This window comes from Scomber japonicus, chromosome 14, assembly GCF_027409825.1.
Source record: "Scomber japonicus isolate fScoJap1 chromosome 14, fScoJap1.pri, whole genome shotgun sequence".
In the NCBI taxonomy this organism is placed as follows: domain Eukaryota; kingdom Metazoa; phylum Chordata; class Actinopteri; order Scombriformes; family Scombridae; genus Scomber; species Scomber japonicus.
The window spans coordinates 12,236,578-12,252,243 of NC_070591.1; the positions used below are offsets into that span (position 1 = coordinate 12,236,578).

The 15,666-nt window shown below is 40.4% G+C and overlaps 2 protein-coding genes across 2 annotated transcripts in view; one reads left to right on the forward strand and one right to left on the reverse strand.

The window, feature by feature from the left end:
- Positions 1–1,608: 1,608 nt before the first annotated feature.
- Positions 1,609–8,802, forward strand: rtkn2 (rhotekin 2). The gene is made up of 12 exons (XM_053333063.1): positions 1,609–1,746; positions 3,577–3,764; positions 3,996–4,054; positions 4,443–4,496; positions 4,595–4,712; positions 4,869–5,069; positions 5,756–5,850; positions 6,330–6,436; positions 6,544–6,675; positions 7,193–7,361; positions 7,585–7,692; positions 7,920–8,802. The coding sequence occupies exons 1-12, from the start codon at positions 1,609–1,611 to the stop codon at positions 8,612–8,614; spliced, it is 2,064 nt and encodes a 687-aa protein (XP_053189038.1). The 3' UTR covers positions 8,615–8,802.
- Positions 8,803–11,410: 2,608 nt separating this feature from the next.
- The window catches only part of LOC128372722 (AT-rich interactive domain-containing protein 5B-like), a 75,137-nt gene continuing 70,881 nt past the window's right edge, over positions 11,411–15,666 (reverse strand). The window contains exon 10 of the mRNA XM_053332860.1: positions 11,411–15,651. Coding sequence (XP_053188835.1) covers positions 13,645–15,651 — 2,007 coding nt within the window. The 3' untranslated portion in view covers positions 11,411–13,644. The remainder of the gene's footprint in view (positions 15,652–15,666) is intronic.

Sequence of the window (15,666 nt, forward strand, 5' to 3'; positions counted from 1 at the left end):
TGCAGTTGCGCAAGGTAGGTAACATCCTGATAAATGCAGGATGAAATAGGTTACAGGAATATACAGCTTATCACGGGGGAGGTGCACATATAATACCATACTGGGTCAGAGGATTATATATGGGTCTCATCTCAATTTAGTTTTCAGAAGCCTTTTAATTTCGTAGATATAGTCACTTCCGATAACTTGTGTTTTGTGGTTAGCTTGACATAGTCCATCCTCAGCAGCGCCTGCGTCTACACTTCCCACCATGGATGCTTCCAACACGACCAGAAGTCCATGTCATCCAGAACCGGGTGGGCGGGTTTCCTGGTTTCACTGAACACGTTTCAGGGTCTTTTGCTGCTGTAGGCTGCCATCAGCTGGACTGCGCAGCGTGCATTATATTCAATGCTGAAAATGTAGGCATTGTGTGCTGAAGGACGCGCAGTTAAACTACAGAGGATGCCCTGGCTGGAGCTAAAGGACTTCTCAGCTTAAATAGGCGTTGGATGTTGCAATAGTATAATAATGTAAATAATAACAGAAAATAAATACATTAAAAAAAAAGAAAAAAAGAATAATAGTAGGCTAATTAGTCTGCAGTCTTACAACGTTGCTCTATATAATCATCAAATATTTTAAGTTTTCATAAACTCATTAGGTTAATAATTATTGTCCACAAGGTCCCTTTTAAAAAACAGAAACATTAGGTTTTAATTTTCCTCCATTTAGATGCGTGAATGATACATTTCGTCAGTAGTGTCAGATTGTTCAATATCAAGCCATTGTTATTAATAAAACATAACAGTATAACCTTTCCAGCTAGTTTTGGGATCAAAAAGTAAATTACATTTTAAAAACCTACTTACATCTCTATTAGCCAATATTTGCATTTCAAGTTACTGACAGTGAAAATGATGACTAAACATATAAAAGTGAGAATTAAACATGTTATATGCTGCAGACTAATAATCTTAATTAAAATAATATTATATATTTATACTTGCACCCAAAATAAAAGCTTAAAAAACTCTTCTTTAATGTGTAAAAAAATTCAAAATTCCAAACGTTACTTTTTTCTTTTTTTAAAAATTCCAAACGTTACGCTCCTGTTTTGTCTGGGACGGTGACGTAATGACGCTCCCTCCCTGTCTGCGTGAAAGCATTCGTTTTAAATCAGTGGAAGTACCGTCTGGAAGGGCGGAGCGTTGTTTCATATTTATTTTTGAACTGTACATCTGACTCTGCAATTATATCATCATTATTATTATTTATCTAACATTTTGTGATTTTAGCAGTAGTAGTGGTAGGCTGCTTCGCAATAGTTGGCTTTTAATTCGGTGTTCAACTTTAACTCAGTTCGTTTTAAGGTTGGTTGGGAGTTATTCTAGTAAAACAAATTCAGTGTTTTTAAAGGTTATTCATTTGTAGTACATGTTTAACACTTTTCTTAATAGTGTAGTTATCTGTATTGTACGTGTATTGATCATTTTGAACGAGGTTTAGCTGTTGTGTTTACTTACGATATTTTCATGACGGCAGAAAACGTGACACAAATCGAGCCGCCCCCCGTCCGTTTGAAGGGGCGTTGGATATTGTCACGTTGGAGCGAATAGACGGAGAAACATGGAGGAGCAGCGGGACGTTCAAACATCCAAGCGACACGGGAGCAGCTCCAGGTCGGTAATATCGGCCGGTTCCGAGGTGGCAATGGAGATAAAAAGGAAGAAAATACGACAGAGTGTCTTATTCCTTCAAACAGAGGTATGGGTGAAGGAGATACTACAGTGGTCTTTGTATGTTTTTGCTGTGAACTCTTGCGTCGTAATGACAGTGAGGGTCCAAAGTGCAGCGATGCTAACCAGATTTTATATACACAGCTTTCTACTTTTATATCTTACATTACTACGTTAACAACTATTCGCTTCGCTATGCTCAAATAACTGTTTAGATTAGATTAGATTTTGGAATAAGAAAAAAGATGTTTGATGAAAAAAGTCAAAAGTCTGACATGGGCTTAATTGGTATTGTGACATCATTTAAGCCCACGTCATGACTTATTTACAAAATATTTAAAAAATATTGATTTCAAAACATTAAAAACAGTAATATATGTATTCTGTAACATGTTAAATATTTAAACATGGAGGAAAAAACTCTCCTCCTGAGCAAAATCTTAAAGGTCTGACTTCAGATGTAACCTCCTCTATAATCATCAACATTTTCATGAGTAACTGCAATTTTCTCTGTAACTGTAACAAATTACAATTACATTTATTTTGAAATTAAATCACTTAATGCCGTTACATGTAACCAGTTACTCTCCAACACTGCACACAACAGATGTCACCATTAGCTGCTTCCTTGGGATAACAATGGGAGCCAGTTCTTCAACAATGCAATAACGCCTTTTATTCACTTCCCCTGAAACCAGAGCTGTGTTACTTACTGCACTGTGTCTCGTTGCTAAGCATCTCCAGAACAACAATAATGAATGCTGGTTTTTCTGCTCTTAACACCGCTCAAACTAATGTCCTTTTCAGGCCACAAGCATGAGACGATGCCCAAGTCTTCTGAATGACACGCTGCAGATAGTAGAGGATATGAATTTGTTGTACATACGACAGATTTCTAAGAAGCTGCAGGTGCATATTTTTTAACTGTGGAGAATGATGATGTTTGTATACCTTAAACAAATATTAATATAATTGTCAACTCCACTTGACAATCTCCAAATTAAATGAAAAGATGGTATTTTGAATTCAGTGTAAGATTTCTTTTGACCTAATTATATCAGACATCATCATACTCCATTTAAGCCATTAATATGTTTGCTAGAACTACACTTATAGACACTTGCCCGCTTTGGAGCATGCAATCCATACATTTCCATGTTCAATCTTTGCCATCCATATCTCCATAAGATCTGCAGCAAATCATGTACTTACTTACTGTCATTGCATATATGTGATAACATTATGAAACCCCCGGTACTTCCCCTAACCTCTCTGCTCCACAGATCATCTCATCTCATCCTCTTCCACAAAAAAAGTTGCTTTTGTGTGATTAAAAATAAGTTTGGCACAAATGTAACAGTTAAATGAATTGTGATGCCATCATCTTGTGATGGTATATTGTTCATTTGTATATTCAGCACTAGAAGTTCAAAGAAGTAAGATCACATTTCCTTTAAGCCTTTAATTATGCTGTTGTCTTACATATACTCAATTGCAAGAAACTCAGAGCTACCTAAACTGAAATGCACTGTAACAGGTTTGGGAGCATCTTTGTTGTGCATCACTTTGTGCACGAGTAACATTTCAAATGCTATTAACATCTTTAACACTTGAAGGGATTTTTTTTCTTTTGCCCCAAACGACATTCAAAGACAACTTCACTCCAACTCCATTTTAGCAAAATATTCATGTTGGCTCTCATCATTTTCATCTTGCATTATTGTACGACATATTAAAGCATCATAGATACTAGATAGCCGCTGATCTGTATTGATGTACCTCTCTGTAGTGTTTTTTTTCCCCTAGCATAGAACATATTAATTTGATAATTATGAACTTGTATGTTATCTCCACGAAGAACACAAACCTTCAAGAAAAGCTGGACTTTGAGATACGAATGCGAGAGGGTGCCTACAAGCTGCTCCTCGCCTGCAGTAAGAGAGACCAGGTTCTCAACGCCTCCAAGAACCTGCAGACCTGCAACGCCAGGATCAAGGCTTACTTCAGCCAGCTGCAGAGGAAGAAAGAGGAGCAGGACAAGATTGGGTAAAGATGGAAAATGTCTGTAAAGGTTCAGTGTAGGACAGAAGAACTTGTTTAATAGCTTTAGTGCACATTACCAACAAAATACTGTCTGAGATTAAGTTAAGTTACATCTTTGAGTGAAAAAATTGCAATTGAAAGCTATGCAAGGATTAGAAAGCAGTGATTCATTTCATTGATTTACTGAAGCATTGTTTTGTAGTGAAGTGAATTTATCAACACATGTCATTTCAGATTTTCAGATCCACTTTCAGATGATCGTGTGCCGTGTAATGGAACAATCGCACTGACTGGTAAGATTGCTTTCCTTTTATCTAAGATCATTCAGCACTGAAGTAGACAGAATCAATATAAGCACAAAATTAGGACAAATTGTAACAACTTTTTTTTATTCATAACTTTTTAATTCATTTTCACAAAACCGAGCATTTTAGAAGTTTGAAGTTCTTATTTTGCACAATAATAAGACAAAAGAAAAAGATAAAGGAGTAACAACAAAAGAAAGGTGCAAGGTAGCAGCAAGAAACCCAAAAGGGCTTATACAGGGCCTCTACCTATTTAAATTAAAAACAAGTAACTATGAAATAGAAAAAAATAAATAATTATAATAATATTAAAAATAAAGATTTAAAATAAAACAAAAGTGTGGAAATAAACTGGTTCTTCTTACTTGTGATGCAGGTCTGCGTATTCCTATGATGTGGAGGGACTCGGATCACTTTAACAACAGAGGGAGTGAGTTTATCCTTTTTATTACCATTCATAACTATCTGTTTAGTTTCACCTCCATGTTATTTTATGAATGCTTGCTTCTTTAACATGTGTGTCTGCAGGTTCTCGTCGGGTGGCGGTTTTCTGTCTGCTGCAGATCGGCTCAGAGGTGTTTGACACAGAGATGGTGGTGGTGGACCGATCAGTCACTGATATCTGCTTTGAAGGAGTCACTGTCTTGTAAGTGATGCTTGCATGTATTCAATAAGCAGTAAATAAGATTGAACTTTTTAACTTTCTGTAGTTTCTTTTGAATTATTTCTAGCTTGATGAATCAGAGTTTATGTGTATATATTTTAATTTGGATATCCTGATTTAAATGTTTCCTACTGACAGTAAAGACGCAGGTCCTATGTTTGAGCTGAAGGTGGAGCTGTGGAGCTGTGCCATGGAGGAAGAGCTCACCTTGGTAAACACACCAAAGAAACTGGCCAAGAAGCTCCGCAGCTCCTTTGGAAAGACTGCTGGGAAGAAGCTCTGCCCTCTGCTGGACAGTCCAGACCCTGACACCTTCCTGCAGTACAACCCAATACCCTCGTATGTATTGTGTAATCCCATAAAACCCTTTACAGACTCATGGATCTCTTGGGGGTTTGGGTTTTTTTTTTTTTTTGCAGCTGGGGAACTAACTCGATTATGACTTATTACTGGAACAATGTGTGTAGCTGCACACTCTCACAACATGTCTGTAAACAAATCAGACTGATTGAGTGTTGAGATTAGATTTACAACAATATTTGAGGTTATAAATACTGGCATGTTTAGCCACAGCACATTCACAGAATATTTTTTGTGCCATTCATTGGACTGTGTTATTGAAAAAAGTGTTATATTTTTATGTTCCCACCACAATTTTACTTGTTTTTTTGAGTGGAAAACCACATTCAGCAGTATTTAGAAAAAATTAAATTACACTCTCAACTGAACATCTGTAAGCGATACATACCACCTGTTCAGTGGGAGAGAGACACTGTGGTACATTAGGCCTTTGAACAAGGAGATAATGTAGAAAAAATAAAATAGGTTATGCGCACATGTTGGGGTTATGGAGATAAGAGTCTTTGTATGTCAACATCTTTATTATTATTTATTGTTCGGGTTAGAGTGAAGAATGAATTTGCTGTGGCTGCTGTGGGAAGAGAAGGAATGAAAGTAACTCGGTTAAGTATGCTTTAAAGTATGCTAAACTCTGTGCGCTCTATGTGTGTTTCTACTTGAACCAGCGGAGCTAAATACAACCTGCTGGCCTACACCACTCTGGATCTGAGTGAGGCTGAAGGCAGCTTTCAGTCTCACTCGCTCATTGTCCTCCAAGATGGTAAGAAACAAAGGCACGGAAATGTAATATCAGGGGATATGAGGGATTAAAGCGTTTTAGCTCCCAATTCGATTCAGTACTAGGATAATGATACAATATTTTTACACCATTAAATCTATGAGTGAAGTTTAGCTTGGATTGCTTTTTGTGCGAGTGATTAAATGAATAGGAAAGTTCACATTAAGTGCTCTGGCAGGTTATTTTTTGTCATCCAGTTCAATTTTTTTCAGTAAGTGTTTGGTATGATTTTACATCACAGTACATTAGTATTCAGGTCCATAGTGCATATTATGAGATTACTGCTACTGTTAAATGCCATTACCACTGGAAACTCTCTCGCCTCTATTCTGTGTATTTGATATTAAACACTAGACCATGACAACCTAAAAAGTTATCAATAGATTTTAAACATGCAGTAGTTTATATGTAGATCTCCATATTTCGGGATTTATTGCCACTGTTGCTCTTCATCTCCACAGCTGAGTGGTCATCTTGGCTCCCACTTTATGGCAACCTCTGCTGCCGTTTGGTGGCCCAGCCTGTCTGCATGACACAAAGCATGATGACTGGCTACCTGAGCCAGAAGGTGAGTTGGCTGTTGCTGCTGCTGTTATTATTATCATCATTAGCTCTCGAGTTGATTGTAAGGTTAAACTACCTTACTTGTGCTGAGTCTTTCTTTTTGATTTTCAGCAAAATGTAGAGGGGATGCACCGCTGCTGCAGCCTTTACTGTGTCTTGAGTGCCGGCTTTCTTTCCTGTTATTTCACCCCGGAAGAAATTGATGCTAAAGTGCAGCCCACTCTCAAAGTACCCATCAACAAGGTAACACAGAGTAGTAAACGTCTTGACCTTCACCTTCTACACTCATTCCAGTTCGTTTTTTTTGTTGAGCTTCGTTGATTGAAAATTATCGGTCACTTAACCACAGGAGCAACGTAATAAAACGAGTGCTTGAAGGTGATTTACTGAAATATTCACTGTGTTACCTGCTTTCAAGAAATATCTGTGTTTGAATGTATTTATTAGTAAACAAATGTAAAGACTTGAAGGTTATTACTATCACTATATCATTATTTTTAGTTGCACTGTCTGGTTAATGGAATTTTAGATTAAATATAAATCAGTTTAGGGTTTCCATAGCACTTGCCAAATAGCTAAAATAGAGAATAACACATTACTCACTGAGGTCTTGCTTGCATCTAGGGTATTTTGCTGCTGAATTGATTTTCTTCTGCAGTATCAGCAATGTACTTAGTGCTTCATCTTCTATAAAGCTTTCATTTGTGTACTGCAGAACTCATTTTCAGCTTATTGAAAGTTATCTGTGTTGCTTTTGCAGGGCACTCGCATCCGTGTGATGGAGAAGGAGGCAGCAGGCCAGAAATCCAGGAGTATGTCCATCATCAACCCTTCATCAGAGGGAGCTCAGACCATCGTCTTCACCACGGACACCGCGGAGGAGCTTGAAGACTGGCTGGAAGCCCTCCACCAGCACCTCTATGATCAGAGTGAGTTTGTTTTTCTGTGGCAAACACAGAACAGGAGCATGTTTGTGTGTTTCTATAAAAGGTTTGTGTGTGTGTGTGTGTGTGTGTGTGTGTGTGTGTGTGCGCGTCAGTCTGTTTGGGCTAGAAAATTATTTGCACATATATTTAGCTAAACTCCCCTTAACAAGAACAGATTGTATAACCTTTATCTGTGTCTCTCATGCATCTCCTTGTTTACAACCAGGCCAGTGGCTGCACTGCTGTGACCAGCTAATGAAGATCGAGGTCGCATCACCACGGAAACCATCACTCTTCCTCACCAAGCAAGCAGACTCTGTTTACAACGACCTCAGTGAGTAGAATAATTGGGACGAGTGGCTGAAGTGAGTTCGATAGAGGTAGATAATTTGCTGATGTAAAATGTCTGACAGTGGTTCATGTAAGTCTGTCTTTTGTGATACTTTAATATATTTTCATTACATTTTGATAAGGCATCAGCGTGGAAAAAGATGCAAACAAGACATTTAACTCATCTGTTTGAGTATTTTTTTTATATTAATTTATTTTGTTTTCCTGCAGGTATAAATTCACCTAGCAAGTTTGAGAGCATCACAGACATTATCCACAACAAGATTGAGGAGACAGATGGCCGCTATCTAATTGGTCATGAGGAGGAGAAGGAGACGCCTAATTGGTCCAGTCTGTTTGATGGATCCCAGTCTGTGTTAGTGCAGAAGAGTGTCCTGTCACATAGCAAAACTTCCACCCCTTGTTCAAGCCCCGGCGCCAACACCAGCTCTCCATCCGTCAGTAACAAGAAGCGGCGTGCTCCACCTCCTCCCCCTGATCGGGAGCCTCATGCTCCTCCCACCCGCCCTGCCAGACCTCCCCTCCCTCCTTCTTTAAATCAACATCCGCCTCCCTCATACCAGGAGAAGGAGAACTCCGGTTCTTGCATGTCACGTCCAGCCACAAAATCCAAAACCGGCAGACCGTCTTTAGATGCCAAATTTTCTGCCATCATCCAGCAGCTCCAGCGGAACAACCCCGGAGGAGCAGGAGCCCTGAGCCGCAAAAATGCTCCGCTGGGCGTCCTAGATGTACAACCACAAAGTCAGCCTCCACCCACTGTACAGCAGATGGAGTACCAGAACCCCGAAGCCACAGGTGAACATGGCTTTGTCAGAGCCAGTCATGGTCCTGGTCCAGTTCCTGCACCGAGGAGCAAACTGAGGAAGTCTTTCAGAGAGAGGATGAACCTTAAAGCGCTGTGACCTCAAGCATTCCACTTCCAGCGTCTAAATGATTTAACTATCTAACTCTGACTTATCACTAATATAAATAACATTCAGCTATGATAAATAGATAGAGTTGGATGAGATGATCTGTGAGGCTGGAGCCAGGAGGGGTTTAGCGTAGCGTAGCATAAAGATTAGACTGGTTCTGTCCAACAGTAACAAAATACACCTACCAGCACCACTAAAGCTCATTAATTAACACTATAGCTCTTTTGTTTACTCTGTATAAAAAACCTAAGTGTAAAAATGACACTTGAGGTTTAAGGTTTTTGTATGGATTAAAGAATCAAATAAAAATGTGTTAATTAATGAGCTTTAGAGGTGCTGGTAGGCAGATTTAATTACCTTTGCACAGAGCCAGGCTAGCTATTTCTCCTGTTTTCAGTCTGTATGCTACGCAAAGGCCACTCATCTCCCAGCTGCCACTTCATATTGAGCAGATAGATGTGAGAGTGGTATTAATCTTCTTGTCTTACCCTTGGAAAGAAAGCAAAGAAGTATAGTTCCCAAAATGTTGAACTATTCCTTTAAGCTAAAGGATGGATGGGTGATGTGATGCTATGAAAAATAAGAAGACCCTCACAATGTTCATCATACCAACCCAAATTCCAGTTGACACTTCATATCACAATATCAATATGGTATTGATAAATCTCTGGCTGCACTCTCCATTTATAAAACTTTCTTTATGAGCAGCTAACCCATAGATGAAATTGAAAGCTGTATGTTGGCTTGGACATCGTCATCATCAATCCCACTAAAATGGAAAGGCTTATTTCTCGCTCTGCCACAGGAACACGGACTGAAGAAAGAGCCTTTGCAAAAGCACTCAAATTGGAATTGATCCATGGACCGACTACGGACAAGTCATTCCTTTTGGAACTATTGACTTATTCCACTTACTGTGACGACTTTATGACCACTATAGCTGATTTTTAAGGGAACAGGACTTTAGGAGCAATTGCAAGCACTAATGTGACTTCTCCATTTCCCAGAGGTCTTAATAATGGAGCGACCTTGGTTTTCAGGGGCTACACAGTATGTCCAACATAATTTTACACTGCAGCCCATAAATGCTATGAACATAATTGAATGAATGAGTCTTTTGACTGGCTAAAATAATGAATGCCCTTTTGTGTGTATGTGTTTGCGTGTTTTGAACCATGATATCCAATACTGCCTACCACTAAATATTTCAACCACTTAACCATCAGGTGCTGAAGAATGATCTTCATAATTATACCTGAGTATACAAAACATGAGATACTTTTTTTTAAGAATTGCCTGCTCTGATAAAAAAAATTAAAAAATGGTGAAAGCTACAATCCCTTTTTTTTTTTTTTTAGATCTTACCCTCTAAATTCAGTTTAATCAAGAGAGGGAGATTACAGGAGGATTTAGTTTAAGCCTTGAAAGAGCTGAGAATGGGTTGTACAATAGGGTACGAAGCTCAATATTAGCAGTCAGTTCCAAATGTTTTATATGGTCAGAGTGTATTACTAATACATTAGTCATTTTGATTAGTACTGTACATATCTAGAAAAACTAGGGAAGGTTATGTCAAAAATCTCAGAATCAGTGGTTTAGCTTTTTACTGATGCTGATGTGGTTACATCTCTGAAACCATCTTTTTCAAACAAATAAGGGAACATGGCCATTAGATTACACATCCTACATCTTCCATCAACATCTTGGCCATTTTCAGATACACTAAGCATGCTAGAGAGAAAGCTATTAACAGTGACGGCTATTAACAGTAACAGCTGACCTTTTTTTTTTGTATTTCAGACAATTAACGTTAAAAGCAATTTTAATGCAACCGGCATAGAAGAGGTTGCCTCTAGAGGGGAAAACATGTACATTTTTCATGCATTAGATCACAGCTGCTTTATGACTAAATAAGGTCTGGACATTCTCAGTGTCCAGAGCCAAACTAATGAGCCAAATTTATTTTCACTTACTGTGTATTGTAAAAAGAATATTTGATTTTATGTTTGTCTTTTCATATATTAATAACATATAACAGTTCATGGGAATAGTTTGTAGGTTTATTATACTTGTGATTAAAATCGTTATGTAATTCCTTTCTGTAGTACTGCCAACTCATCTCAATGTTCCTTTTATGATATTAATTATTCAGACTAAGTGGCTCTGTGCCTGTGTACGTAGTGATACATTAATCTTGTCCTAGTACAGTTTAATATCTTTGCAGTGCAATGTAAAAAAAACAAAAAACTATTTTTTTTGTTTTTGTCTTTACAAAGAGGTGCAATTTTCTCACTCCATTTTCTCTGTTTTTGTCTTGGAAGCTAACTGTATTTTTTATTATTGCTGATCTGCAATAAAACGGCCTACATTCTACCCTGGTGAGCCTGTTTTATTTTTGCTGAGCTTGGAAGTATTACTGAATATTTTTCATGGTAAAGGTTTACCAGGGGGTGGCAATAAAAGTCAGAGCATAGCTTTTATTGCAGCCCAACACACATCCCATAGAGATACATACACTGGAATGTTTCTCTACTGCAGCAAATACTGGAGAGGCTCCTCTGGCTGTGAGCCCAGAAGTAGCCTGTTGTGAAGATTAAGGTGGATGGAATCTCATAGCCAGATAATGGTATTACAATAATAAAGCCCCATTCACACTGCATTTACTCTTGGAAAAAAAAAGGACATCACATTACACCATAATACACTGGTGTTAAATATCAGTTTATTCAGCCCTCACTATTTATGTGCAGTTCAGTTTAAAGAACACAACCGAAGAAACGTGTATAGATAGTAAAATATTTTAATTAAATATACAGGAGGTCATATCATACAAAATGTCTTTTATTTTTTGTCTTGCTCGCCAGCTGGATGATTGGTAAACAGATGGCTACGGTATCAAAAACACTTTCAGGATGCACATTAATGGAAACAACGTGGAAAAAAAGAAGAGAACGTGAAACGACAACAAATAAAAAGAGTATCCTAATTCTTAGTGTAGTGTTTGTTTAGATCTAACGTGATCACGGTGACCTTGAAATAGAGCAAACAAGGACACCGCTAGATTGTGTAACCGTCTTTTATACTGTTTTTTTTAATACTATTTACAGATTATAACAGTTTATATGGATAACAACCACGCGGTACTATCTACAAGTGCTATTTACACCGAAAATAAGACAAAGAGATAGAGAGGGTTTGCCATGAAATTGATCCCGTATGAATGTTCTGTACAGGAGGCCAGCACTAATGCCAGTTTTACCTACACACAGCAATGTACAGTACTTAATCAGAAATTAATGTCTTTATCTAAGTAATCAGTAAAACTTTACACATCGAAGTTTACAGCTTTTTTTTCCTTCTTCTTTTTGAAACACCAGACATGTTCACTGTGTATTTCGACTATCCTGGATTGCAATTATAGTGGTTGTAAAAGCCAGAGCAGGTGTTGTCTTTCCACCTCGGGCTACGGAGCATGGTAGGCATACTTTATGGAGTCTGGTACCTTTTCATCACTGCTAAAAAAACACACATAGCACACATGCCCTGCGGATGAGACACCAGACCTGTGTCAATATCAACTACCTGTAAATCTTCTCAGGTTCTTCTATGACAGACTGTCTGACACAGTTAAGCTAAGTAAATAAATTTTATTTAAGCACAAATACTAATAATTAGGTTAAAGCGTAACTGTTTAAAAACTTTAAATTTAGTGCCTTACCAATCAAGTCTGGTGTCTGTGCCATATGGTTTTTGAATGAGTGTCTGCTGTGCACTGCATGTGAGACGAGAGTGACAATAATATTGATATTCCTACCCTGCTACAGAAGATAAATCTTAATAACTGTAGTGCTAACTCTAATCCAAGACTGCGAAAAGGCACAGATATTTGCAAAGCAATAATATCCTAAGTGACAACATTCCTATTAAATCATACAGTGAGTCTTTTCAGCGGGTTGAATAAAAGAGTCTGTTCACCAAAACAAGAGCTTTTCAAGTCAAGAACAAAAAGATGAAATGCTGATTTCTTGTGGTGAAGCATTCCACAGCAGACGGCTGCTTCATTACGCTGGTCCTACAGACAAAAACAAGCTGCTACAGTCTACTTGTCACATGGGGTTTGGGGTCAATTTACTTTCAATTCAGAAAGCAAAAATTAAAACGGCTTTTCATTAACTCTAACAAATGGAACATTCGCGTTTTGTCAACAGATTGAGGATCAACTGCTTGTGTTGTATCTGAAGTGAAATAAATGAGTAAAAACCTGAACTGAGTAGAAAGTGAGTCTACAGTACATCTGTCATACACAGCACCTCTGAATGTCATGATGAAACAATGTCATATTATGCAGCACCGCAGTGAGTGTTAATGTCTATTCCAAAGAATCCAGGTGGATTTACTGTGGCACAAACAGGCAACAGCTCTCAGCATGGAGACATGTAAACAGATACAACACCACTGGCTGCCCAAAGTGTAATAATGCGCTAAACAGCTGTTGAAACATTGTTTGCAATGGTGAACGCACCTCTGGTTATATAAAGAATTTCATTTACGTTGTCATGTTACTTGTAGTGTTTTTAAGCAACAAAGTTTAGCCCTCAGACGCAGTAAACAAATGGCTTTTCTCTGTTGCCCTCCACTTTTCACATGTCCAGAGCAACAACCTGACTCATGGTGACTGAGAGCGGCAAACTGATTTGTGAGCACATACACATCAGCATTGTGCAAATAAGGATACAACAACAACATAAAAGATACAGTAAGTGGTAATAAAAAAATACAGAACAGTGCAAAGTATATAAACAAATGCATAAACAAATTTTTTAAAAAAGAAAATGGAATATTCGTCTGCCTCACTGATGAGTTTATCAGTCTGTAATCAGCCTAAGTTTTATAATCAGTGTTTTCTTTCGACTGAGCCACAATCCCCGAGCAAGAGAGACAGATAGACAGACAGAGAGAAGCTGAAAAAGTTTCTGAGGATGGAGAGGGAGAGAGACAAACTAACTGTCATCTCTCCCTCACAGTCTGGTGCTGGGGTGTACCGAGGAAAGCTGTGGTGGTGGGAGGGTGGAGAGAGGGTACAAGTGGTGCAACAGGTCCCCGTACAGTGCTGCCCCACCTGGATGCCTGTAGAAGTGGTGCGGGCTGGGGCTGGAGGCCAGCAGCTGCCTGTGGAGCATCATGGAGTGGAAGGCTAAGGGGGGCACGAGGGGAGACACTGCGGACTGGCTCTTTAGGTACTGCAGACCTGGGTGCTGCTGGAGCCCGTCCTGCGATACCAGGCTGCCGGGTGGGTACATGCCAGGGTAGAGGGGTGTGGCATGGTGTGGGGGGAAGGTCGTTGTGGGGTGGCCCTCAGGGAGATGGTTGTTCAGGTGAACGGCGTGGGCCGGCTCGGCTGGTTTGAGCTCCTCCGGGTCGCTGCGTCGGATAGCACACGCAGGGTGGATCGGTGTCACCACACGTACTTTCCTCTCTGGGACTTCGTCGTTCTCGGGTTCCAGTAAGCTCCGTTTACTGGGTCGGATGGGGCTGCTAAGGGATGCATCCGACGAAGCTTTGGGGCTGGGAAACTGCTGCGATGATTCTGCTGGGCTCTGTTTGGGAGGAGAAATGGTCATAGGAGGAACTCTGCACGCCTTAGGGTGTGAATCCAACCCCTGGTGCATGATGGGATATGGGAGATTGCAGAAGGAGGGCTTGGAGAAGGTAGGCACCCTCTGAGAGACAGGTTTAGAAATTGTGAAATCTCTGGGCTCATCTTCTGCCTCTCTGCTATCTCTGTGTGTTTGAGTCCTGTCACTGTAGTGAGATCTGTAGGCTAAGCCCTCTTGCTCCAGGCTGCCACAAACAAAGCCCTGGCTGCCTTCTCGGTCCCTGGTGTAGTGCTCTCTCTGCTCTCCGTTGGGGAAGCCAGCCATCCTCTCCTGGCTCAGGCAGTTCTCTGTTTGTCTGTACAGGCTGTGGAGGTGTGGGGAGGAGTAGCAGTCACCTGCATAGCTCCGAGTCTGAGCGGCTGGACCCTGGAGTAGCTTCTCTCCAGCATTCTCTGCACCCTCCTGGGTATGGGTTCGGGGGAGATAGGGTTGCCACGGTGGATTGACTTGAGGCTGGAGGTGGTGGCTCGTTCGGCAGCTGTAAGTCTCTGAAATGTCCCCTGCAGCGCTCCTCTCCGACGGGCCACCGGTGGCTTGTTGGTGAGGCTTGCTGCTCTGGGCATGCTGGATGACTGATGGCCTAAATATGGGTGCTACCTCTGGGATATTGTCTGACACACACCCGTGCCTCTGCCCTGCCACCTCCTCCTCACCCATTCTCTTCTTCTCTCTTTCAGCCCCCGATATGGCAGGGAGAGAGGGAGCAACTGTGGGATGCGGAGGCTGGAGAGAAGGAGAAGAAAAGGAGAAAGGGTTGGATTCGCACACTTGGGAGAGGAGCTTCTTTTTGGCCAAAGGAGACATGACCTGACTGGCTTTGCAGTAAGCAGCCGTCTGTGCGGGGCACTGAATAGACTCCTTCTTAATGACCCCATAGTCTTCTTTCTCTGAGAAGGAATCTGTGCTCAAGTCTATAGCCTGTCTTTCTGTTTTACACATAGGTAACACCTTCCCCACTCTCCCACCATGACTGTCTGTGGAGTCTTTGACCCTGGAGGTGGGTTCAGGCAGGGCAACATGTCCAGGAGGTTTATTAAGATCCCAACGGTGAGGCAGGTAGGCGTTTTTAGGAATGAAATGCCCTTCAGTTTGCTGTTCACGTGTAAGTTTAACTTGGAGGGCCTCGCTGATCTGCCTCCATTCAGGCTGGGGACCGGCCCCTGTGTGGAGGGGTAGACCAGCAAGTGGGGACCTGCATTCTGGCTCTTTGGGGCAGAGTGAAGATGGCTGCTCCACTGCCAATGATTCTTCTTTCTTCAGGGTAAGATGTAACTCTTCCTCCTCTATTACAATCGGTTCATCTCTTAGAGAGGCCTCGTGCTTTATGGCTGCAGAGAGCTCATGATTTTCCTCCTTCCCCTTGGAGTCCTAGATGCAGAGAAA